At 34.2% G+C, this 24,293-nt stretch overlaps 3 protein-coding genes and 1 long non-coding RNA gene across 8 annotated transcripts in view; 3 read left to right on the forward strand and 1 right to left on the reverse strand.

Annotated features, from left to right (window-relative positions):
- The window catches only part of aralar1 (calcium-binding mitochondrial carrier protein aralar1), a 56,373-nt gene extending 45,194 nt beyond the window's left edge, over positions 1-11,179 (forward strand). For 2 of the 3 annotated variants that reach the window (XM_089632520.1, XM_089632521.1), the window contains 7 exons: positions 1,682-1,890; positions 2,075-2,155; positions 4,697-4,912; positions 6,236-6,358; positions 9,781-9,883; positions 9,965-10,055; positions 10,714-11,178. In XM_089632520.1, the coding sequence (XP_089488646.1) occupies positions 1,682-1,890; positions 2,075-2,155; positions 4,697-4,912; positions 6,236-6,358; positions 9,781-9,883; positions 9,965-10,055; positions 10,714-10,870 (980 nt within the window). In that variant the 3' untranslated portion in view covers positions 10,871-11,178. Of the gene's footprint in view, positions 1-1,681; positions 1,891-2,074; positions 2,156-4,696; positions 4,913-6,235; positions 6,359-9,780; positions 9,884-9,964; positions 10,056-10,713 lie in introns of all 3 variants that reach the window. The other variant, XM_089632522.1, reaches the window with a different exon arrangement.
- On the forward strand, positions 7,154-9,226 carry LOC149423166 (uncharacterized). 2 transcript variants are annotated; one of them, XR_016302307.1, is made up of 5 exons: positions 7,154-7,286; positions 7,425-7,505; positions 7,757-7,864; positions 7,945-8,052; positions 8,156-9,226. It is a non-coding gene; the product is annotated as an uncharacterized LOC149423166 (long non-coding RNA). The 2 variants fall into 2 exon arrangements; XR_016302308.1 differs by lacking the exons at positions 7,757-7,864; positions 7,945-8,052; positions 8,156-9,226 and adding an exon at positions 7,598-7,732.
- A 293-nt stretch (positions 11,180-11,472) lies between the features above and the next one.
- Positions 11,473-18,154, reverse strand: Yod1 (Yod1 deubiquitinase). The gene is made up of 3 exons (XM_089632523.1): positions 17,537-18,154; positions 15,486-15,817; positions 11,473-12,561 (listed from the first exon to the last, which is right to left on the reverse strand). Exons 1-3 carry the CDS (start codon positions 17,901-17,903, stop codon positions 12,439-12,441), a joined length of 822 nt encoding a protein of 273 aa, XP_089488649.1. The 5' UTR covers positions 17,904-18,154; the 3' UTR covers positions 11,473-12,438.
- A 438-nt stretch (positions 18,155-18,592) lies between these two features.
- Positions 18,593-24,293, forward strand: part of lili (LMBR1-like protein lilipod) — a 32,561-nt gene continuing 26,860 nt past the window's right edge. Inside the window, exons 1-3 of one of the 2 annotated variants that reach the window (XM_089632525.1) lie at positions 18,593-19,111; positions 19,267-19,531; positions 21,129-21,356. In XM_089632525.1, the coding sequence (XP_089488651.1) occupies positions 19,049-19,111; positions 19,267-19,531; positions 21,129-21,356 (556 nt within the window). In that variant the 5' untranslated portion in view covers positions 18,593-19,048. The remainder of the gene's footprint in view (positions 19,112-19,266; positions 19,532-21,128; positions 21,357-24,293) is intronic. The other variant, XM_089632524.1, reaches the window with a different exon arrangement.

Consider the following 24,293-nt stretch of genomic DNA (forward strand, 5'->3'; position numbering starts at 1 on the left):
CAATAATCATTTCTTATTGTTTCAATACTAATATTTTGAGGAATGCTGTTAATTGTATCGAATGGCAGAATTGATTGCTGAAACAGAATTGATTGATAAAACTATCGACAATACTAGGGTAAGAATCAATTTTTTTTAAAGTGAAAACCCCAGTCACAGCCTAATTTTTATACACCTAATTAAATTAAATATTACTTAACTTATTTTTTTTTACATCACTCAAATAATTTATTGATTTATTAGTACATGTCAGTCGATATTATTATTTAACTAATTATACTCATCGGTTTAGAAAAGCAACTCATAACCCCAAATAACTCCAATAAGTACTAGATATTAAACAATAAACAAAACATCCACTTACTGTAAAGCAGGTAAACAGAAGATGTCTTCACCACCAGAACTTACCACTCACTGCAGGACTCGCGAGGCCGGTGGTGGAGTGAGGCATTCGGGTTCGAGACCCCGAGTCCGAGTTTTCTGGGAGTTGTTGATTAGAGGCATTCGGGTCCGAGTCCAAGTCCTTAGAGGCATTCTCGGGTCCGGGTTCTCTGGGAGTCGTTGATTGGAGGCATTCGGGTCCGAGTCCCAGACCGAGTTCTCTGGGAGTGGTTGATTACGAAAAGGAGTGGGAGTAGGACCCGCTTCCCGCAAAGGACTCGGGCTCAAGGACTCAATCCGGCTGAACCTACACATCGCTACAACGAATATTATATGTTTTAATGAGATGGTGACATAAACATATGGCGGTTTCTTATTTTACACGCTTGTCGTGTGTGAAACAATGGTTGTTTTTCTATTGGACAGTTCGGGAAAGATTTGGAATAATTCTTTATATAGTTATCGATGTAGAATGAAACAAAACAAAAAACGTAAAAGATCACTGTCAAATAGAATCGCAAGTCTAAACTTAAATGGAATTGATAAACGTCGTCTCGTTTCACACCATGAAACCACCATACCTTTAGGTTTGCACCCAGTATCTTTGGATACTGCAGACGGGCTTTTCAAACTCTTATTTTATTTACTTTAAAGTTGGATCCCTAGCCGCCTCTGGTGAAAATCCTATCAAAATCCGTTGCGTAGTTTATAAGAACCATGCGCACAACAAATAGACAGAAGCGGACAGAGACTTTGTTTCATATATTTAGAGATAAATCAATATATGTCGTAACATGACATACAAAAAAAGTGCACTTGAAGTGAAATGACACTAAACTGCTCTATATAAATGCCATGTTATTATTAAAAAAGAAGTTCATTGCAAGTTCGATGACGTTTCAACTATTGAAGATTTCAACAGATAAAATAAATAAACATATTTGCAAGTGATGGTAGGAAAGCTAGAATAAAATTAAGATGTATTTTTTCCTGGCCAAGCAAATAAAATATATTTTAGTAGCTAGTAGCACTTTGTGATGTTCAAAATACCAATTGAAGTGTGATTGAGCTGCCAAAATATTCACTGGGGATACTCCAGACTTCAATGGGTACAAATGTTAAATATTTTCTTGTGCAGTAATAGAGCACATAATGACCCGGTGCGTTGGACTACTCGGCTACGAACCGATGATTGCCTCCTCCTTTCCGTCATGGCAACCTTGTTACCCTTTGAACTTTTCTAATAACGTGAGACCTGCGAGTCTGATTTATTAATGAATTCTATGATGTTTGTTCATAGCTGTTGGTGCATCTGCCGTATATCCCATTGACTTGGTGAAGACGAGAATGCAGAATCAGAGGACGGGCTCCTTCATCGGGGAGGTGGCGTACAGGAACAGCTTTGATTGCTTCAAGAAAGTCATCCGGCACGAGGGAATGTTTGGTCTTTACAGAGGGTTGATTCCTCAACTTATCGGAGTGGCACCAGAGAAAGCTATCAAACTTACTGTAATTATTTTATTGAGAATTTTCATTTTTCTTCAGGATTTCTGAATTATTGATATATTATGTAAATACTCTCTTTGAACTTCAATTTTGGCAAACTAAATTTAAATTGTTAATATACTACGATAAACATTGATAAATATTAATATAAATTTTATAATATTTATCCAATTTTCGCTGTTTGCAGATGAATGATTTGGTCCGTGACAAACTGATGGACAAAAATGGAAACCTGCCACTCTGGAGTGAGGTTGTTTCCGGAGCATGTGTGAGTACAATTTATATATACAGGGTGTCCGGAAACTCGTAGTACAAGCGGGAAACTGGTGAATCTACATCACATTTGGAGTCGATTTTGTAGTATATTTTTTTTTTATTTGAGCTTTCGTTATCGAGTAAGTCGAGTTTGAAGTTGATTTTTTTTTTTTTATTATTTTTTTTTTTTAATCAAATTCTTATAAATTATTACTGAAGATCAAAGTACCCAACTAATTAAAACTATTTGAAAGTAAAACAAATGAAGAAACTCGGATTTGAAGCATTATTTTGAAATCACCCTTCATTTAACCCGGTGTAATCATAAAATATTTCTGCTCTGCAGGGTTAAAACATCTGTTATTCAACCCTAAACACCAGAAAAAACTTTAACCCTAAAATAGCCGAAAAATATTTTTTTTTGGTTTTTTTTTTTTTTTTTTGAAAATGCTCAAATCAAAAAACTTTATGTTTTTTTGGGTTCCCCATGTGGTGTAGATTCTCCAGTTTCCCGCTTGTACTACGAGTTTCCGGACACCATGTATTTAGATCTGCAATTATGTATAATATTGATTGATTAGGTAATAATTTTGTAAAATCAACAATGGTCAAAGAACGGATATAATTCGATTATTTTTATGGGTAAAAATTCCTCCCACTGGAGTGACCATAATACCTGCACTAACAGTCAGAATAATAAGCTATTTGTTTAGATTTTCTAGTCCTTAGGCTGCCTTTACACACAAATTTTTTTTTCCTCATTTATCGCTTACAAGTGACTTATGGCAAAATTATCAATGTAAACGATACTGTAATAGCAAGTTAGTAGAAGTGTAATTTTTTTTACAGGTATAATTGTGTCCATGCGAGCTTACAGCCTTCTCACAGCTTATGAAATCAGTTTGATAACTTGAGGTGCTTACTGTAAGAAATAGTAACTAAATGCGCCAATGCGCGATGTCAAAAATGAAGACAGGTTTTCATAGGATTTTTTTCCTATAAAACTAGTTTTTTTTTTTTTTTTTTTTTTTTAAACTTCCGATTTAGTTGTCCGGGTTAAATCTTCCCCAAAGGAAAAACTTAACCCTTCCACTCACTTTTCCACAAATGATCATCTAGTCAATCAACATTATGTAAGTGCATTATATAAGCAAAATAAATACAAAACAATACAAGAACAACAACACGTCAACTCATCAGAGATCAAATGGGAAAAAAAAATTCACCGTCTCCAGATATTTTCATATCAGAGGGTTCGGCTCGGTAGTACTTCTAACAGGGCCTATAAATCCTACTGATCCCTCAACATAAATATTTAAAAAATCTTTCGTTATCCTACATGTATTCAAAATGACCGACTTTTGCATCTTTATATATAAATTTTTTGATAGATCTAATACGCCTAAATTTTTAATGAGAGAGCTAGGTATAATGCCAGTAGCCGAAATAACGAATGGTAATATTTTTATAGTCTGAGAATGCCAAATTCTTTTTATTTCGTTTCCTAAATCTGTGTATTTTCTAATTTTTTCATTAACAGATTTTTGAATGTTACAGGAATTTGGAATAGCGACATCAATGATATAAGTTATTTTTTTAATTTTGTCATGTAAAACTATATCGGGTCTATTATGACTAATCGCTCGGTCTGTTAGTATAGTTTTATCATAATATATTTTATAAAATTATTATATGTATTATTATTAACTCTGGAAAACAATATAAAAAATAACACTTGATAAAAATCAAATAAGCACTAGCTACCTAAGAAAACAAAAGAAAATTTTCTGATTCCAAAAAGCGAAGAAATATAATTTATTTTACAGGTGGAAAAAAGCTTTCTGAAAATGAGCATCCTTCTTTCTAATTATCGGTTCAATCCTTTCTAATCTCAATGTTTCTGTTTATAACATGAGTGTTTGAATTCGATGTCAGTTGCTGTCATCTGGCTGTAATTCAGATAAAATGAAAGAACTCTATTCAGCAACACTTTATTTGGGCCTTTTCCTCTTTATTGACAAAATTGCGTAAATTTGACAGCAGCAAATCGTTGTTTACAGGAAGCCATCTTACCGCAAATAAAATTAGGGGTGTAACGGTGAGCACTTACATGAGTTTAACTTCCGTGAGCATTAATTAACTAGCAAAAGTTGGATGCTGGGTTCCTGGGAATAAACTTAGTTAAGTCGTAAATTTTACTTATGAGTGTAAAGCCAGCCTAATGCTATCAGGCCATTTTCTTCCAATACAGGGAAATTAGATACCTGAAATTGTCACGAGAATAACTCCCGGTCTACATTTATACATCTATGGTCTAGGTTCTAGGTTAACATATCTGCCACATTTCGAGCACCTGATCACTTCACCTGTGATGACCAATCATTCGAGATCGACCTGGGTTGTGTAAAATAATCGATTGACCCAGGACTAACTTAAACCGTAGTACATTTTCTATCAACCATCTCGGTGTTGCCATTTAAAACCATTTTCACTACCAGTGATCGCAGTGCCCTTTTGTCTACATTATTTTGACAAGCTGTATGTATAATTCCAGGCCGGTGCCTCCCAAGTGGTGTTCACCAACCCGCTGGAGATAGTAAAGATCCGGCTGCAGGTGGCGGGCGAGCTGGCGGGAGCGGCAGGCAAAGTGAGCGCGCTGGGCGTGGTGCGCGACCTTGGAATCCTCGGCCTGTACAAGGGGGCACGCGCATGCTTCCTGCGTGACGTACCTTTCAGCGCTATCTACTTCCCGGCCTACGCACATGTCAAGGTAACACACACCTTAATTATTTTATTAACTTGGCAATTACCCAGATACAAAACTAACAAATTGATTTTCACTTAAAAAAATTATTTTTATATTTGGTCAACTTTAAAGAGAGGCTGCGCATGGGGCGTTTCAAACGTTTTAGATCGTCAACTCAACTTTTTTAACCTGATTAATGTTCCATAAAATTTATTATAAACCTATCAATATATAATGTCCCGTTGTCTTGATAATATCGGGAATCAAAAAACCTTCTGGCTATTTATTTGTCTTTTCAATCAGACTAAATGACATACATATAATAATAATAATATAATAATAATAATAAGATAATTTTTATAGCACCGTTTTTGTGAAAAATCACCTCAAAGGCGCTGTACAATTTAATATGAGTTCGTAGGCTCTAATTAATTTAATTTTTACTCATATTTATTTATTTATACGGCAAAACTATGTCATTGAAAAAATGTAAAATTTCAAATGTTTTTTAAGATTTAATGAGATATTATGATCGGTTCTGTCTCCGACTTTGTTTTTGTTGCACATCAATGACCTTTTTCGTAGTCGGGATACACATCAAACGCGCGCCCAACATTTGTACACAGTTAACACTTGTCACATGAGAACGGGTCGCTTCTACGATTCGTTCTTAAGTTCAACAGCTCGGCTGTGGAACGAAATGCCGGCCTCTGTGTTTCCTCCCTCCTACAACATGGGACTCTTCAAGACCCATGTTCACTCCTTCCTCTCCACAAGGAGACCCTCCACACAGCATCCCCAAAGATGACATAGGCCCTGAGGGAAATTATTTTCTTCAGGGCCTCCTGTGTGGAGTAAATATAAAAAAAAAAAATATTGACGGTGACCGGGTATCTCTCACCTACAAAAGTGATATAAAGTCAAGAAAAGTGATGAAAAAAACTAGGTTAAATAGGTAAATATTTAACCTTGTTTTCGTTTCATCACTTTTTAAAGGTGTGTTTAATTGTCATTTTTATGAAATATCATGGAACCAAATTAAATAAATTCAAGGTTATAAACAAAGTTATTATTGTTTTATTTCATTATGTACTGAATATATATTTTTTAAACCATAATATTTAATTTATATAATATAATTAATAATCATAATGTAAGTACCTACTTACACTTAATTATTTCGAGATGAAATTTTGGTATTGATTTAAGAAGAGAAAATTAGAAACAAACTTCTTTGGACGTGAGGTCTACTGTTCAGTGTCCAAGGATCCACTGTTGCTCTGCACGTAAGATGTCATATAAGTTTTGGTTGTCAAGATTATTTCACATTGAACATTTACCTTCTAGGCATCCTTTGCTGATGAGAATGGTTACAACCACCCCCTCACCCTGTTGGCTGCTGGAGCCATCGCCGGTGTTCCCGCTGCATCTCTCGTCACTCCCGCTGATGTCATTAAAACACGTCTACAAGTTCGTATACATCACAATATCACGTAAACAGTGTAAGGCTGGCGATTGGCATTTTATCCCTGGCATCCCAAGGGTTAAAAGCTTGAATGGATTCTGATTTGGAGAGAAGAAAGGATTGACTTATTGTGAAATTAGTTATGAACGCATCAGCAGAATGCTGCATGTTCACTAACTAATAATAATGATTTTGTCAGCACGCGATAGTCGATTTTTCAAATTGACACATCTTCCCGCCGAAAACCGTGCCGGGGCTGCCTATATTCCTGTTTTGGTTTTTGCCGGAACGGTGCCGGGCGGATGATGTTGTAGGTGTGCTGCGCTGCGTATATTGTCATACAAATCAGCACTGGCTGGATATAGTTAGGCAATCATATGACGTCACAATATTCATGGTTCCAATTTTCGATTGGAGTTACGCCCCCCTGGTGTAACTCCAATCGTAAAAAATCCGATTTGAAAAAAAAAAAAAAAATTATTTTCAAATGAAATCATTATGTGAAGACCCCAAGGCAAGAAGTTGTTAACTTACATTTTCGTAAAAAATGAGTTAGAATGCTCTCTAAACTAATTCGCATACGCTCTTTCCAATGAACACCATGCCAGAGCTTAAAAACGGCAAGAACATGCTTAAATCAATGTGATGAACATGTTAACTACGTGTTTCTGTGACATTAAGTTGATAAAATCAGGGCAAGAACTTGTTAACTACTAAGTTAGCAAGTTCTTGCCGTAATTCTGTAATTAACAACTTCTTCCCATCTACATTGGTTAGATTTTTATGGTTAACATGTTATTCACTCACTTTGACGTTTACCTTGGTGGTTTTAAAAAGTTTTGCAGTGCGTGTTTTTTATTTAAAAATCATCGAAAATGAGTTCCAGAGGTGAAAAAATGGTGAAGATGTGTCAAAAATTGATCAGGGAATCAGGTAAGCTGTATAAAACATTATCATTCATCTTAATTTATCCTTAAAGTAGTTTGAAAATGGGTGACTCATTTTTGTTTTGGTGTTTTTCTGTCTAAAAGTCAACAATTTTTTATTGTAATGCTTATTAATTTGTTTCAGGAAGTGTTCAAGAGTCCACTAATTTAGTACAACCTGAGAAGCATTTAGAAATACCTCAAAATAATGTAATTTTAATGGATGGTAAATGCAAAAAAAAAGTTTTACTCTGTGACTCTGAATATTCTTTTATGTTTTGAATTTCTTCATTAATGCTTTACAATATCGTGTTTCAGAAAGTGTTCAAGACTCTTTGACTGGTGTTGAGTTTGGGATATTATTAGGAATACCTCAACATGATGTCATGTTAATGGAAGTTAAACTTAAAAATACTTTATAGTGACACTAAATTCTTTTGAACATTGAACTAAAAATGATGTACTTTGTATTTTCAGAAGATAATCAGAGTAGTCTAGAGTATATCGCTACTACCACTGGTACAGGAGATATAATTTTGGAATACGTACAACAAGATGAGATACTCAATACTTTAAATCAAACTGGTGAGGATAAGGCTTTATAACTTGAATTGAATTTTATTTTACTGATTTGCATGTAATGAAGATTAAATTATTATTTTCAGATGCAGCTCTTGCTGTGGAAAGCAGTGTAGGATAATATACTGAGGACGCTGAAAGCGAAATTGAAAACAATGTAAACGTTTCTGATGTAGAAAACAGTCATTTAGAAGGTAATTTGTCTTGCTGTACCTAGGTATATAATTTCAGATTAACTTTAAAAAAATTCATTTTTGACTGTTCGCTAACTGATATGAATGTGTGTATTATTTTCAGGCACTAAAAAGAGTAGGAAGAGGCCCAAGCTAGGGCGAGCAAGAGAAATAGCGCGGGACGCTAGGATGAGAGGTGATTCTTATGTTAATTATAAAAAAAAGCCTTAAACCTGCTAAAACACCAAAACTGTAAGAAAATCTTTGTGTTAGCAACTGCAGATTGAAATGTAATTCAAGATTTAATGCCGAAGTTAGGCAAAAACTCTTTCTAGAGTTTTATTCACTACATTCAGAAGCCCAATCAACTTTGTTATTGAGATCGATGAATATTAAAAAGATAACCAGGATCACTTCGACCAAACGATCCTGCAATATTACGTACTCTGTTTCAATACAAGGAAATAATGAACAAGTTTGCAAACCAGCCTTAATCCATTTGCCAAATAGGTAGAGGGAGATTAGATATTTCGAGGAGAAAAGTAGCTGCAGGAGTTTCATCACCAGCATTTTCATTTTCAAGTCACAGAGGTCGCCACTGCACGAGGCCTAACAAAACACCAGATAACCAGCTTAAAGAAGTAAGAGAACACATCAATATGTTCCCTGCAGTAGCTTCACATTATTCCAGGAACAAAAATCCCCATAAATTGTACCTCGCATCCGATTTGTCAATCCCAAAACTGTATGAGCTCTATAATATGTTTTGTGGAGAAAAAGAGTATGCCCCTGTTTCGTTGAATCGTTACGTTAATCGTTTACACGTTTAACTTGTCGTTTGGTGTGCCTAAGACAGACACTTGTGGGACTTGCGATAGCAAAAAATCTGACCAAATTCATGTAAATATGCATAAAGCTGCATTTGAAATGCAAAAACATGATAAGAAAAAGGCATCTGAACTTTATACACAATACAAAAAACACTATCGGAAAAAAGGTTAACTTTCAAAAAGGAATTCGCTGGATAAGAGTGGAGGAATTCGGGATTTATAAATATCGAAAATCACTCTCCGAAGAAGAGCCTTGGAAAGAAGTGGATCTTAAAAAAAAAGGTGTGAAACATTATCTTCCCTGCCAATGCTGTCATCAAAAGTGAGAGATAACAAAGAAATCGATGCGGCCAAATGGAATGATATCCAAAAATTGTTACCATATCTGGATGAGTTTTTTCGTGGATTTTTTAAGTCTCAAAAAAAATTTACACATGCTCTGCTACCTTTTCTTTTCAATAATAATTATTATTTAGTTACTTTATATCAAAAAAAAGTTTAATTTGTTTGATTAAATAAAACAACAAGAATTTAACATGTTCTTGCCTTTCAATTCTGTATCTTCCTCACCTATCCCTGAAGATGGCATGAACATGTTAACTACATTTTTTTGTAGAAAAAATGTTTATTTTTACTTTTAGACTGCAAAACTACTTAATATTACTAGATGTAATGTAAATTTGGTTTGTTTACTACACCATGAAGGATCAGTACATTGTATATGACATTCAAATAAAAAATTATAAGGCAAAACGCAAAAGTCTAAATATCTCAGAATGCCTTCAATGTAAGTTAACAACTTCTTGCCTTGGGGTCTTCATGTATATCTTCTGATTTTTCATTAGTGATAATTAGCGATGATCTATAAAAGACATATACCAAGAAATTTTGTGTTCATATTTTTTTTATTGATTTGAAGGTTGTTGCGAGAACTGGACAAACCACATACAATGGAGTGTTTGATGCAGCAAGAAAAATATATAGTGAAGAAGGACCACGTGCCTTTTGGAAGGGGACCACTGGTGAGATAATCATCCATTTTCAATCCATAATATAGAATACAATCGAAATGTAGCCGTGTGTTAATGATTTAATTTTTCCAGCTCGTGTGTTCCGATCATCGCCACAGTTTGGTGTCACCCTCCTGACCTACGAGGTCCTTCAGAGACTGTTCTTCGTTGACTTTGGCGGATCGTAAGTTTTATTTTTACCCTGTCTAATGTGGGTGCTATATAAGTCCATCATGCGGCCATTACAAGCTCCGTTCTAACATCTCTTTCTGTTATTTGTCGTTTATGAGAAAGAGAGAGAGGTTACAAAGGAGTTATCAGCAGTATGTCTTTGTCGTGTTTTTAATGTCGGAATCCTTTAATTAAAATCTTCTTCCTTTTGTAATGCTGTTTGAACTGTAAACTACGACTTCAATATTATTTAATTAATCGTTACAAGTAAAGCCTACATTCAGCTATTTATTTTGTGTATTTTATATTAGTAAAATAGATGACATGTTGTGGAAGTTTGTTCCATGCATCCACTATACTCTAGGCAAGGAAGTGTTTCCTAAGATTAGATGCAAAAGGTTTTCTATTAATTTTTCAAGTCTCAATCAAGTCACCCTTTTCTCTTCTTCTTTTATCTTTGTTCCTTGAGTCTCTCTTCATATTGCCGGCCTTTTAAAGTTAATTACCGAATAGTTTTTCTAAGATTACCTAAATTATATAGTATGTGATGTAAAAAACAATTGCGCAAAACTCTCGCTTGGGAGAAGTGTATTAGCCCCCTCCGGTGCAGAAAGGTTAAAGGGTAATCAGATTTGTTCAGATATTAATTGTATATATTTATTTATTTTCAGTCGTCCCACTGGATCGGAGCTGCAAGTGTCGTCGGGAATAGAGAATATCCCAACCAAAGCGCACCACATAGGAGGATACCAGGTGGCCATACCCATCATCACGGGCATGGAAACCAAGTTTGGCATTGCCCTTCCTCGCTTCCACACCTCGGTATAACAACCAATACCTCTCACCTAGGATCTTGTGTACATAAATATATTCACTTTATTTATATTCATTCGCGTTAGTGAGATAACAAAAAATATTATTTAAAAACAAATCTAGACAAGAAATCACTTTTTTGTGATTAGGTTCTTGATATTATTGTGGCTTGCTTTTTGACATTACGAATTCAGTTAGCATAAAAATATGTAGGATTTAAAAAAAATTATGAATCAAAAAAGACACAGCATTTTGATATTTCGTTATGATGCTAAAATTTATTAAGACACAAAACTCCAATTAAAAAATGTTTACGTGTTGAAAGTTGTTTTAAACATAGGTTAAAATTGCATTAAAATGTATTGTTTTAATACATTTATACATAGTTAAGTGTTAACAGCATTTACATACATACATTTTTTAGTGTCAAGCTATCTGTAATTTTATTGTAAATATTTTTGAAGGCGTAGGCTTCTAATTTTAAAAATATATTTATTTTTTGAACAGTTTTACGGAACCTTTGCACTGTTTTAAAACAGTACCTCTTTTATTTAAGAAATAAAAAAAAATACTTATTGATATTACAAACTGTATTGTCAAAAAATGTTGACAATTAGGAATGCACATATTTTGTAAAAATATTTACCCAAATATAACATTCTAATTTATTTTTGTATTTAATTTCCCAAATAATCTGTGAACAGTTACCACTAGACCTTTATAAAAGCTTCGAAAAGCAAATGAATGTCGCATTAAAATTTTAGGGTAAAATTACCTCTGAAAGTAACACACATACATACATGCATATTGATATGTAATTACTTTTGAAGCTCTATTGCAATAATTACATAAACAGTACTTGATTATTATAATTTTTGTTAAAAGTTAAATACATAGTTAGTATTCTTGGTTAATTTCGTCCTTTGGTATAGGTTTGCATTAAAATCTCAATGTTATTTTTTTTCATATCTTATTATTTGTCTGATTTTAGGATGTTTTATCTTGTTGCTTAAAAATATTTTTTTCTCATTTAGAATAAATATACATACATATGTGAGACTCAAAAATTGTGACAAATAATTAAAGATTAATTTATAAAACTACAAGTACAATCTAAACTAAGATCTTGAGCAATTCTGGAAATAGCATACATACATAAAGCCGAGATCATGTCCTCATAGTTATACAAAAGATTAAAAATAATAAAGATGCCTTCGTTACCAACATAAGATCATTAAATATATTGTATATTTCCACTGTCAACATTTAAGTTATTATTGCGATAATAAAACTAATAAATAAATAATAAAAGTGGAAAAAATTATTTATTTTTGCAAATAAAAATTTCAAGTAATCTGCTAATTATCATAAAAAAAAACAACATAATTCTTATGTTTGAAATGTGACCAAGTGACTAGACTGGACAAATAAATTTTCATTGCAAAAAAACTAGTCCAAGTTAAAAGCATAAAAATGAGTAAAAACTGCAATAAGTGGATATTATCTAATAAATAAATACATTTTCTTTTACCCATCCAAATATTTTGACATTAATATAAATTTTCAGTTTGGCAGAAGCAATTTCAAGTGCAATAATTATTGTAGGTTATGGTGTTGGATCTCGATGACTTCATGTCTCGAGCCAGCTGCTCTGCTTCGTTGTAAATATCCAAGTCTTCGATGGGGAATAACGTTTTTATGACACCCTGGAAAGAAAATACACATTATTACTAGGTTATTTCTTGGAAGAGCTGTCTTGTATTAAAGGGGGCACAGAACGAGAAACAGAAGGCAGTATTACTTAGAAGGTAGGTAATGTCTGTTAAGCGGTTTTACTTGTTTTTTATTATTTTTTACTAGCTGTACCTGGCCACGCATTGCTGTGGCTCAGTATGTCTGTGCAGATAGAGAAACTATAGCGCGTGTTGCTTTTACGTCCAACAGATGGCGCTGTTTTAAAAAAAAGGACATTTTAATCTTTCAATAAGCTTTTTTTTACCTGTCACATGTGAAATCTATATAATATAGGTATATAAATAAGTAACATGCGTATTCAAATGCAACAAAATTTTAATGCAATCAGTTTTTTTTTTTTCAGAGATTTAAGATTTTGAACAAAAGAACATGAACATTTTTATTTATATAGATTTCTATTAATAAAAGGGAGTTATTTTAAAATAGTTTTGTAAGGTCATTCCCTTTCGATAGCAGAAACTGTTTTGCCCATATCTTCTAACTACGCAGGAGAAATTCAAATATCAAGACGACCCACTATGTGTAACAAAAACTAATTATGCAAGAGAAAATACAAATAAAAGAAAAGTGAAGAGAAAAGACAGTTATCCGGACTGTAAACCTTGATGGTGATGAGTGCCCACGCAACTCTGGCCACGGTTACCCACAACAGGATTGATGACCGTCTATTTCAGATAAGTAATATGTATTACATATTAAGGGCATTTTCATCTGAATCAGAGGTTCCCTAAAGAGTCTATATGGACCCCAGGGGTCGATTTCGGCTTACTGAGGGTCCATGTCAGCGAGAAAAAAATGTGGAGAGTCCACGAGATTCAAATGGGGATACACACCAGCGGACTCCCATTTACATCAAGTAATTATCAACATTCAGAAGTTCCGTAAATGACATAATACTAATAATAGACATAAACATTACTTATTTGATACTTCGTAAGATGTTTATGGAGGCATATAAATAGAGTCTACGTTCCTTTTCTTGTCAGAATTACTATATATAAGCAAAACATTGCACATGGGAAGGCGCAAATTTTACTAGTTTACCAACTTGTTGTTGACAAACGTCCAGGGTAATGACATTTTGGTCTACGTTCATTTAACTGTACTTCCCACAGACTTCTAAACTTGGTTTGAGGACGTTTTGACTTTAGAAATGGAATGTTGAAGAATTGGATAACATAAGACGAAAAGAGCTGATCAGAATAAGCATTAACAAAGAACTTAGGGGGCAGCTTTAGCTTCAGAAAGAATTTCCCGTTGCTTATCCTGCTTTACGAACTTCATTTTTATTTGGTGTACATAACACCTAACAATGGTGCCCCTATCTGCACAGTGTAGGGAAGGGAAGAGAATCTTCGTATACATGGGTGTTCGGGGGTTAAGTGCACTGGGAGGTGATTCTACCTGATGCTATAAGTAAAAAAAATTAACAACTTTTTTCCGAAATTCCAACTTTTTTTTTCCATACAAAAAGACATACCTACTAAAAATCCTTAATGTGAGGATAAACTTACTAAACCGAAAACGAGATGGCAATGTTGCAAATGGCCCGTATCCGTTAAAACGCAAGTAAACAATGACATTACGCCGAGTGTTTGACATATACAAAATTATGCTACAATTCGTATGTTTTAAACCAAATTCAAAAGAGAACTGTACTAAAATTAACAAAATGTAACTATTTTAACCATTGGTCACTTAATAATATCATTGCTTTTGACTAATTAAAGAATTTTCAAAATGTCCACTTTCCATGTGTAATTTACATCATGCAGCCCGTAAATCTGATGAATGTATGCACAAATAAACACATTGTCAAAACTAAGTCTTTGGAGAAAACACGCACTGAATATAGATATTCTTTCAAGTAAGTCTTTAAATGAACACTAAGTAAAGGCACACTACATTAACAAGTTTGCTTAAAACTTAGTTTTTAAAGTTGAACACGGCTAGATACATTAAATTATCAGATACTTTGTAAAAAAATTATTTACAAGTTATTGACACGAAGCGCGGCAATATAGACTGGCAAAATAATATCGATCAGGCGCAGGGCGGTAGATTTAGCAACAGCACAATAATAATGCAAGACCCACACGGCGGGCCAATTTTAAGTTTTTACCTGAAAAGTAGGTACCACTAAAAGTTAGAATTTCGAAAAGTCTTTTATCTTTTTTACTTGTACTATCACGTAGAATCACCTCCCGAAGTTAGAGAACGTTACCCCCGGATAACCTGTATAAAAAAAAAATGTTTGACACACATGTTTGACTTTAATAGGTTAAAAAAAATTAATATTCGGCAGGAAGAGGGTCTACAAAAAAAAAATTATTCGGTAAAGGGTCTACGGGGCAAAAAAGTTTGGGAACCTCTGACCTAAATGATGAAATCCTCAGACCAACGAATGAGGATGTCTGCTACAATGAAATTTAATATTATTTACAAAAAGTATCATAATTAGAGCAAGATGCAACAACTTTTAGAATTTTTGGAAAATACTGAATATGTGGTACCAAAGATATAAGCTGACAAAATGTTGATATTCTGACTGGCCGATGAGCTTGTGATGTCATGGTACATACAATGACTAGCGCAGCAGTACTGCAGCACTGCCATTCGAATTATGAATTGTGTCTCGTGTGACGTTACTAGACACAATAGTATGTTTTACGAAATACACTTTTAACATTTTGATCGCCGGGGAAAAATTGTCACTTATAACTTAAATTGTTTTTTGCAATATGATGTTTTTGTACATTGTACCGTCTTAATAATATTTATTTTATTCATCGACGGTATTCAAGTTATTTCACCATTAGCTTACCTCACTTTGGTGTGGTGACCACAACCCACAAATTGTAAATAAAATACACACCTCAGAATTTTCCAAAAACAATGGATCATAGTGAATGCCATCAAACAACAAAAACACTCTTTGTCCATAATCCTGGTCTTCTCCAAATCTATTTATGATGGCGTTTAGTGTGTCCACAACATCCATCTCCAGGCCGTAGAACCTGGATAAGACGGATACTTCTATCGCTCCTCCCCACGAGTTGGGCTTTTTTATCCACTCACAGTATTCAGGGTTGGGTTTCCCGAGGAATGCTTCTGAATAGTTGGTTGCATCGCCTGCCACAACTTCGGCAATTATTTGCCTCATGAATGTTCCAACCGTTGTGTCCACTTTGCCATTCAATACAAATCCTGAAACAATAATAATAATTTTTATACATTAAAAATGTTATGAGATTGCATTTAATATAATATTATACAGGGTGTATCGGCAAGTACCCGACAAACTTTAACCAGCTATTCCTCAGCACATTTGGAGTAAAAAATGTTATGGGCGCTTTGCTGTCCGGTAACATTTTTTTTCAATTAAAAACAAAAAATAAATAAAAAATCCACACTCCGTCACTGTCATTTGAATTGTTTCTCGCGTTCAACAGCTGTTATTAGCAAGTGTGTCAAAAAATGTCCTCACTCTTTCGTACACACTAAATAATAATAGTTAAAAATGAGACGAATGGTGTCGTGCCATTTCGTTGTGATTGTAAAAACGTGCCAACGTAGGTACGTACGTACATTATTCAACGAAACACGAACAAAATATTGCCAGATGGGTTTTCAAACTTTGACAAAGGATAAAACATTGGTGACATGTGGTGAAAATATGAATAATAAATTTTTTATTAAAAAAAAATGTTACCGGACAGCAAAGTGCCCGTAACATTTTTTACTCCAAACGTGCTAAGGAATAGCTGGTTAAAGTTTGTCGGGTACGTGCCAATACACCCTGTATATTTATTGAATGACAAAAAATGAATGTGTGTATTTTTATAGTGTAGTTGGAAGTGTGCGCCTGATCTCTAAATAGTATAAAACAAAACCGGTATCCGCGTAAGTCTGTTTGTGCGCTTAATTCTTCTAAATTACGCAATGGATTTTTAAAGGGTTTTCACTATCATTTACAATTATTTTCCGGAAGATTTATAAATATATATAATACATGCATATTATATTTGTACAAAATAGAAAAAAGTCGATGTTTTGTAATCAATTCGTAAAAAAAATAATTTCGGGTGCTTACATTGCTAACGCTGACTAAACCTTATGAGATACATCAAAATAATGTACTACGGAATTGTATATCTTAAAAAGACCTACAGAAAAGTCCGTCGTGGTATACGTATATCTCCTAAGGATAACCCGCAGCAACGCCGGGTAAACTTCAGCTAATAACATATAATTTAAATTTTGTACAATTTATAATAATAATAATAATATAATAATTGGATGACTTGTATAGCGCCGTTTTTGTGCAAAATCACCTCAAGGAATATATATAATTTGTGCAATATAATCAGAGTGTAATAAAATAGCATTGGTCTTCTTTAAAAATTAATATTTTGTTAAATCTAATTTAGGTAAATATACAGAAAACAGAGACATGCATAATACACATTTTTTTAAAGTAAAATCTTTGTGATATAATAATGAAAAGTATTTCAGTTCCCGGAAATGGAAAATAATGCATTAGTTATTTAGTTAAAATTAAAATGGATTATATCGGTGGCCATTGTTTTGAATGCAAAAGATTTAGGATTATTTTTTCTTCTCTTATAAATATGAACCTATGATCAAAATGGGTTATTAGTTCAGGTTTAATAAAAAAATATTTTTTTAAAACTAGCCTAAAAAAATTATTTTAATATTATTACGTCAAACATGGCGTGAAGAAGAGACGTCAAGTTATCCATTTTTTAAATGAAATAGGTATTACTGTATTATTTTCCATTTTCAAGTACCTCGTAGTACTTACTTCTCATTATTATCTAACTAATAGTGTTTTTAAAATAAATAATAAAATGTGCGTATTAAGTGTGTCCCCATTTTCTGTGTATTTACCCTAATTTTACTTACCAATGCTGGTGAATAGACAGGAATTATCAGAAGGGACTACTTTTTTCATCAAAATACCTTTGTTGGCAAAAGAATCTATTTCATTATTAACTGATGAAGGAGAAGCACTTGGTTTCTCCGTGGGAACCTTTTCATCGACAATCAGAGTATCGCCAGAAGATATCCCAACATCCACAAGAGTTCTACTGTCTCCAGAAAGATCCATTGCCTTTGGTGGAAATCCAAACAAAACGTGAAGGTGCCCTAAGTGTACATCAGTTAAATTGCTCAACACTGATTTTAATTCAGCTACGGTACTTTGGGGATTTAAATGTTTAATCACTTGCTGCCCTGACTTACTTTTAACCTTTAAAGCAAACCCAGCCATTGCAAAAATACTTATTTTCAAATCTGATAATATATTACTTGCACATCCCCGTCTTATTTACTGTTGCGCAACACTGAAACAACTTTGTTGAGAAATATAAATAAATTTAAAAGCAATTTGAAAACAGAATATTACAAGTAAAATATAAATTATCGACAGATACTTAAAATAAAATATCTGAAAATTTTGGTGATTTTGTTCACAAACGTCACTAATAAACCAGAAACGAACGAAATCGAATAGACGCAAAATTTATACTATTGTCTATGTAAAAAAAACAGTAATGTCATGAAAAAACATAGTTTGGTTACAACGTTACAACTCTATTTTCTTCAACACAACGAAGGGCTCGAAAACATTTTTATTTGAGTTGTTTTGTCGTTATCAGCGGCGGAACGATGAATACAACTCTGTATCTAGAAGAAAGCATGTATAGTTTAATTATAAGTAACGACAAATGTTAACAACGTGCTGACTTTCGGCAATAGTTGCAAAATATATATTTTCAATGTGAATATCATAAATGAACCTACACCGTGAATATTATTTGTGGAAAAGACAAGTTTTGTTTCTCATGTCAATGATTGGTGATTTCAGCTATCCTTTGTGTCCCTAAAGTTCCGTATTTTCTTGTAGATGACAACATTGATAACCTTGAATACGAATAAAACCGTACGAAATGCGTACAATGCACGAACAGAACAAAAGCTCAAAATATTTCGGTGGTTTTATTTCAGTTTTTATTTGACAGTAGAAAAGATTGGTGCGGACCGATAAATTCTAAATGATCGAATGAGATTATTTACGCGTATTTTGTAAACACACTTAACCGTAAACTCAGTGCTCTAATTATACAATTTATTGTAAATTGTCAATCGTATGTTGACGTTTATTATTAGTTTTCATACACTTTTTTCAAAGATTTTTCGGTTTGAGATTCTTGTGTACGTAATTTTATATATATGCACCAGGTCGTTTGAAATTGACGTAGCATTATGTGGTCGTTACATTTGTTTCCTTCCGTAAAATACGAGACTTCTCCTTGAATTACGAAGTTCATGTTTGAAGATGTTTATAAAATGTACATTAAACTAGTGTGGAAAATATGTATTGATCATATAGTTAACAGGTGAAAATTAGTTACCATGGAAGATGATGAGGCTGATTTACGAGAGCAGATATTCCACAACAATGTCAGAGAACAAATTGTGAGTAATATTTATTTTAGAATGGTTTCGTATTTCAAAAAACTTGTGTATATATTGTAAATAAACTTTTTTTCTGCCACAATACTATTTTTGATTCTCTATACTTGAAATGGTGATTATTTGTGTAAGTGTGACGTTGATCATATTGTTTGTAGATATTCCTGCTCCTCTTTATTATGCTGTACCTCGGTTCGTACGCACTCATCGAGAAGTTCAGGAGACGAGACCATGAAGATTGCTACTCAACGGACGAAGATGAAATAACAGTGTACAGAATAAGCCTATGGCTGTGCACCTTCTCTCTCGCCATATCAGTTGGTTCAGCCCTGTTGCTGCCTATATCAATCATCAGCAATGAAGTGCTACTCATCTACCCTGATAGCTACTATGTCAAATGGTTGAACAGTTCTCTCATTCAAGGTTTGTCAAACTTTTTATCTGCAATCCAGTCTTATTTATTATTTTGTTAATCCTTTCAAACATAACCTAACCTCTAAAAGTCAAAAACAATAATGCCGTGTCGTCTAGAATTCTTTTATTTGAAAATAATAGTCAAGGAATTTTAGAAGCATACCCACGTTTTTATGATTATTTTTGTAATGATTTGTACCTGACTTAATCAATATTATCATATTTTAGCTGATATAATAATATCTTTAACCCTTTGCTTGGACCAGTATATTTATAAGAGTGTAAGTCTCCGCAAGTCATTGAAGCGTGCGAGCGCTCGCTTACGATTGTCGGGTCAGTTCAAATTGTTTTATTTTTATTTCATACCATCACAAGAGGCTGAAGATTGAGAGATCTTCCAGCTTCGGAATAGCCATTTACGCCGGCCTACAGTTCTGTACTCCAGTTCTGGAGTGTATTGTCTGTGCCAACTGCTTTTCCATACCAAAGATGAGAAGAATATAACAAAAAAGTTTTAAACATATGACATTGACGTCATTTAAACTTTTATTTGTGCTTAGTGAAGCACGCTAACAATGTGCTTAGCAAGCGTGACATCATCTATAAATAAATACAATGGCAATTATTAAACACTCTTTTTCCTTTTACCATATCACTTAATTTACTGTTTTTTTATTGAAAATTTGGAAATGGCGATTTTATTAACGTCTTCCCACTGATTGTTGGATCTAACTGAATAAGTTCCTTAACAAATTCATGGTAAAAATACATTTTCATCAGAATTGAATGAGTTCTTCGAGGAGGGAGGTGGCGATTATGTGGAAAAATATTCACAAGTGTATCAACAATATCCTGTTTTTTTTTTAATACCCTTTTTCTAAAAAAATCTAGTACACTTAGGACGTGTTGTTTCGGAGAATTTGAACAATTCATCAAATTTCAACGTTCATTTTCGGGTTCCGTGAAGGTCCTCTTCAAGTTCTGTTATTATATCATTGTAGGCTAGTTGCTTGACAAAACTCAAATAAAAACAGAACTTGAAAAAATCATTCACAGAACTTGAAAATGAACTTTGAAGTTTGATGAATTGTTCAAATTTTCCGAAACAACCCGCCCTTACTTTCCAACCAAGCCTCATAGTAAAAAAAAAAAATTTTTTAGATTTATTTTTTATGGTTCGTTTTTCTTAGGGTAGGCACAGCTTTTCAGCCTTTATGAACTATATGCCATTGAACATTAGATAATACACATGGTCAATATTCAGTAATATAATATATTTAAATCTGATGTAAGTGAGAGCAAAGGCCACGGCTTCTCTAATAATAATAAAGTGTCAAATTATACAGCACACTTTTTGTCTGTAGCATTGACGCAATGCAGTAATGGAATTTACCAATGAGCGTAGCTTATATGACCTGGTCTAAAATAGACCCCAATATTGGCAAGCAGGCAGTCTGCGGTAGGACAAATAGGTCCCAATAATATTGGAAAGGACCAATAGGCCCCTTTCCTTAACTGAAGCTTGTAGGCCAATGTGAAGATAAATCTGTCACAATTGAATGCTTTCTTTTACAAAATTAATAATCTTTTGTTTCTATTGTTACAGGACTGTGGAACCACATATTTCTCTTCTCAAACGTGTCCTTATTTGTACTCTTGCCATTTGCGTATTTGTTCACGGAATCCTCTGGATTCTTTGGCTATCGATCGGGCGTGTTGTCCCGAGTGTACGAGACATTCACAGTCCTCGGCCTGCTCGCCGTGGTAGTCATGGGACTGACCTATATTATATCGGCATTTGTCGACAAAAACAAAACTGGAAAGGATTCACTGAGTAAGTTTATTCTTTAATATTTTTATCAGTATCATACTATCTGCCATTTAGCATTTAACTGATTAAGAATTGGTGATTTTTTACTGCTGATGAATAAAGCACCAAATGCAATGGAATTTAACAGGACTTCTGTCAAAATTAATCTAAATTCATAAGCCATTCTGCAAAATTATTTTATTTTGCTATGAAAATCGTCTGTACAGTCTAATGGCAGGGGAATATGTCGCCATCTGGGTATATCTGAATATGAGGCTGTAGGAAGGTATTTATTAATGCGGGTCTTGACGAGGCCCGGATTATATGAAGGAGGAAAAACAGGTGCTCGTTCCACATACGAGACGACTTACACGAAAATGAGTCAAAGAAACCATCTGTTCTCATGAAGCCAACATTGACTGTGAACGGGTGTTCCGTTTCTGTTTGTCGAGTTTCATGCACATGCACCGGGGATCAATGCTGCTAGCTCCTCAGAGCAGGCTCCATTAAAATACCTGTAGAACGGACTCAGCATGCCACATTGCGTTTGTGCATTAGAGATGGCAATCAGTCTGTTAACAATAGATTGTCAATCAGACAATCCATTGTTTCCAATCCACAGACCGACTTCCTTTGGACAGAATCAATTAGGTTTATCTTTGGGGGCTCCATTCCAGCGGCGGCTCCTAAATTCAAACATTGGGCGTACTTGAGATTTATATAGGGTTAGAAGTTGGTCACTATTGAGCCCTATACAAGACGCCCAGTTTCTTAGAAGACAGATTTACTCGGGCTTCTATAGAGCCCTAATACTTGAGCCGGTGTGATATACTTACTCCAAGCATTTTAATGGAGTCTTTATTGGGGAGGGTGCATCCACCAAATTGCACCAGTCAGTCATTGATCTTCCTCTTTGCCGAAATCAGACACGCTTGGGTTTTTGTGACGATACTGACCCGATTGTAAGGCCAACCAGCTCCAGACATGAACCTTCTCGAGGTGGTGGTCAACTTTTTGTCTCAAAACTTCCCAAGCTGTTTGGACATCATAAGTGGAAGGGTACCCCCGCATTGATTTGGGTGCGGAGAGGAAGAAGAGCCGTCAACTAGGATTTGAATTGTGCTTTCCTTGAGAAAGTCCGCAATCCAACTATACAGAGTTGGATGGATTCCATACAATGGTAACTTCCTGACAAGCGCCCGGTGCCAGACCCTATCAAAGGCTTTGGAGATATCCAAACCGACGGTATGAGCCTCTCCAAACGTTCCAATAGGATGTTGTTATTCTTGAGGTATATGAGTTTTATATAACTTGTTACTAACCACCCTTTCCAATACCTTTGAGAGTATGGAATTGTTAGTTATGGGGTAGTAATTGGAAGCATCGGAGCCGTCTTCCTTCTTAGGGATTGGGTGGACTTTGGTGGCCTTTTTCCAAAGATCTGGCACCTTTCCACTTTTGAGTGAGATTTTAAATAATAAGACAATTGCCCGTAGAAATCTAAATACATATTTCTCATTGAGATGTGATTTTTTTTAGTCCTTTATGTATTAAATTGAAACATAACATTATTGCTTGTAAATAATGATTATAATTCAATTTATAATACTTACTAGATTTACTTTATCTAACCATGGAATTACTTGTCTTCATTTATTACATATTATATCAATAATTTATTCTTCCCAAGATGTAATATGTTCTTCAACCTGCGCAATATTTCACAGAGCCATAATGTAGAATTAATATCAGGTGAATTTTCCTTTGCCAGTAATATCTCATCCCTGCAATGTATATAAGGCAAGTATTTTTATAAAGGTATGATTCCAAGGTCGGCTGCGAACCGCAGCGGCAGACCGCAAACTGTCTCGTATTAAGTTTGCAGTCTGCCGCCGACCTCATAATCGTACCTTTATTTTTCAAAATTAAGTCAAGATTATTGCATTTCATGTTTCACCCTAAGTAGGTTTTAAAGTTTATTTTTCTCGTAATTTATCCCGGTTCCCCGAACCCTGCAATATGAAATCATGTCTGCCGTGTGTTTGTGATGATGAAAATAACTGTTGTAAACAGTATATTATGCTATTTTATTATGTACTAGCTGAAGTCCCCGGCGTTGCCCGGGCTTTCAGCAGACTTTTTCGAAATCATTTTTAAACAATTTTCCTCTTCTTTTCAAGGCCAAGTGTGCAAAATTTGTTCAAAAATCAAACAAACGCCGCCTGTCTAGACACTCTTCTTTATATAAATCAATAGATTATCAATGAATTATTGTTTTAAATTCTCTGACATTCGAAATGTTAACACAATTTATTATTGTCACTAATCATCATATTACTGGTGGTTAGCTCGTCCTAGCCAATATCAGAAACAAATTTTCAGTTTTAACCTTTCCCTTACTGTGCTAAAAAAATCCACGCGTTCCGGTGCTGTGTAGTCAATACACATCTCAAAATAAGCGATTTAATATCGGAAAAATATGAATATTCATAGCTAGTCGCTTATGTTTATTATATTTTATATCAAAAGTGGTAATAATTGTAATTTAATTGCTGAAAACATGAAAAAACCTTCGGCAGATGCTAAAAAAACGAGGAGTCCGTATCTAACGATGGCCCGCGACCGACTGGCGCTGGATGCTATGCGGTCGTAGGTATCGATGGTCTAAATTGAATACAACTGCGGACATGTGGATTTCTCATGTTTACGCATAGCGAACTAAAGCGGGACATCAATAGCGTGTCATTTCCTCGCACACTCTTCGCGTAGCAGTATCACACGGTCATTGTATTGGTGTATTTGATCCTGATTTTTAACAAAAATCTCTGATTTTTAATTGAATTTGAAAACTATGTAAAATATTATTTTTTAATTCAGTGCATAAATGTATAATGGAGGAATACCTAAAATCTGAACCCCGAATTTATAATATTTATAGAGTTATTAAAGTTATTAGAAGCA

The sequence above is a fragment of the Hesperophylax consimilis genome, chromosome 6, assembly GCF_061612785.1.
Source record: "Hesperophylax consimilis isolate HC1 chromosome 6, BYU_Hcon_1.0, whole genome shotgun sequence".
Lineage (NCBI taxonomy): Eukaryota > Metazoa > Arthropoda > Insecta > Trichoptera > Limnephilidae > Hesperophylax > Hesperophylax consimilis.

What these genes read in the sequence shown, in the direction of transcription:
- Yod1 (XM_089632523.1), bottom strand. Translation starts at nt 17,903, where the DNA reads ATGGCTGGGTTTGCTTTAAAGGTTAAAAGTAAGTCAGGGCAGCAAGTG. An exon ending in CTGTCTATTCACCAGCATTG is followed by an intron (nt 15,818 to 17,536) that starts GTAAGTAAAATT and finishes TTATTGTTTCAG; the next exon opens with GATTTGTATTGAATGGCAAA. An exon ending in TGTTTTTGGAAAATTCTGAG is followed by an intron (nt 12,562 to 15,485) that starts GTGTGTATTTTA and finishes TTTTCTTTCCAG; the next exon opens with GGTGTCATAAAAACGTTATT.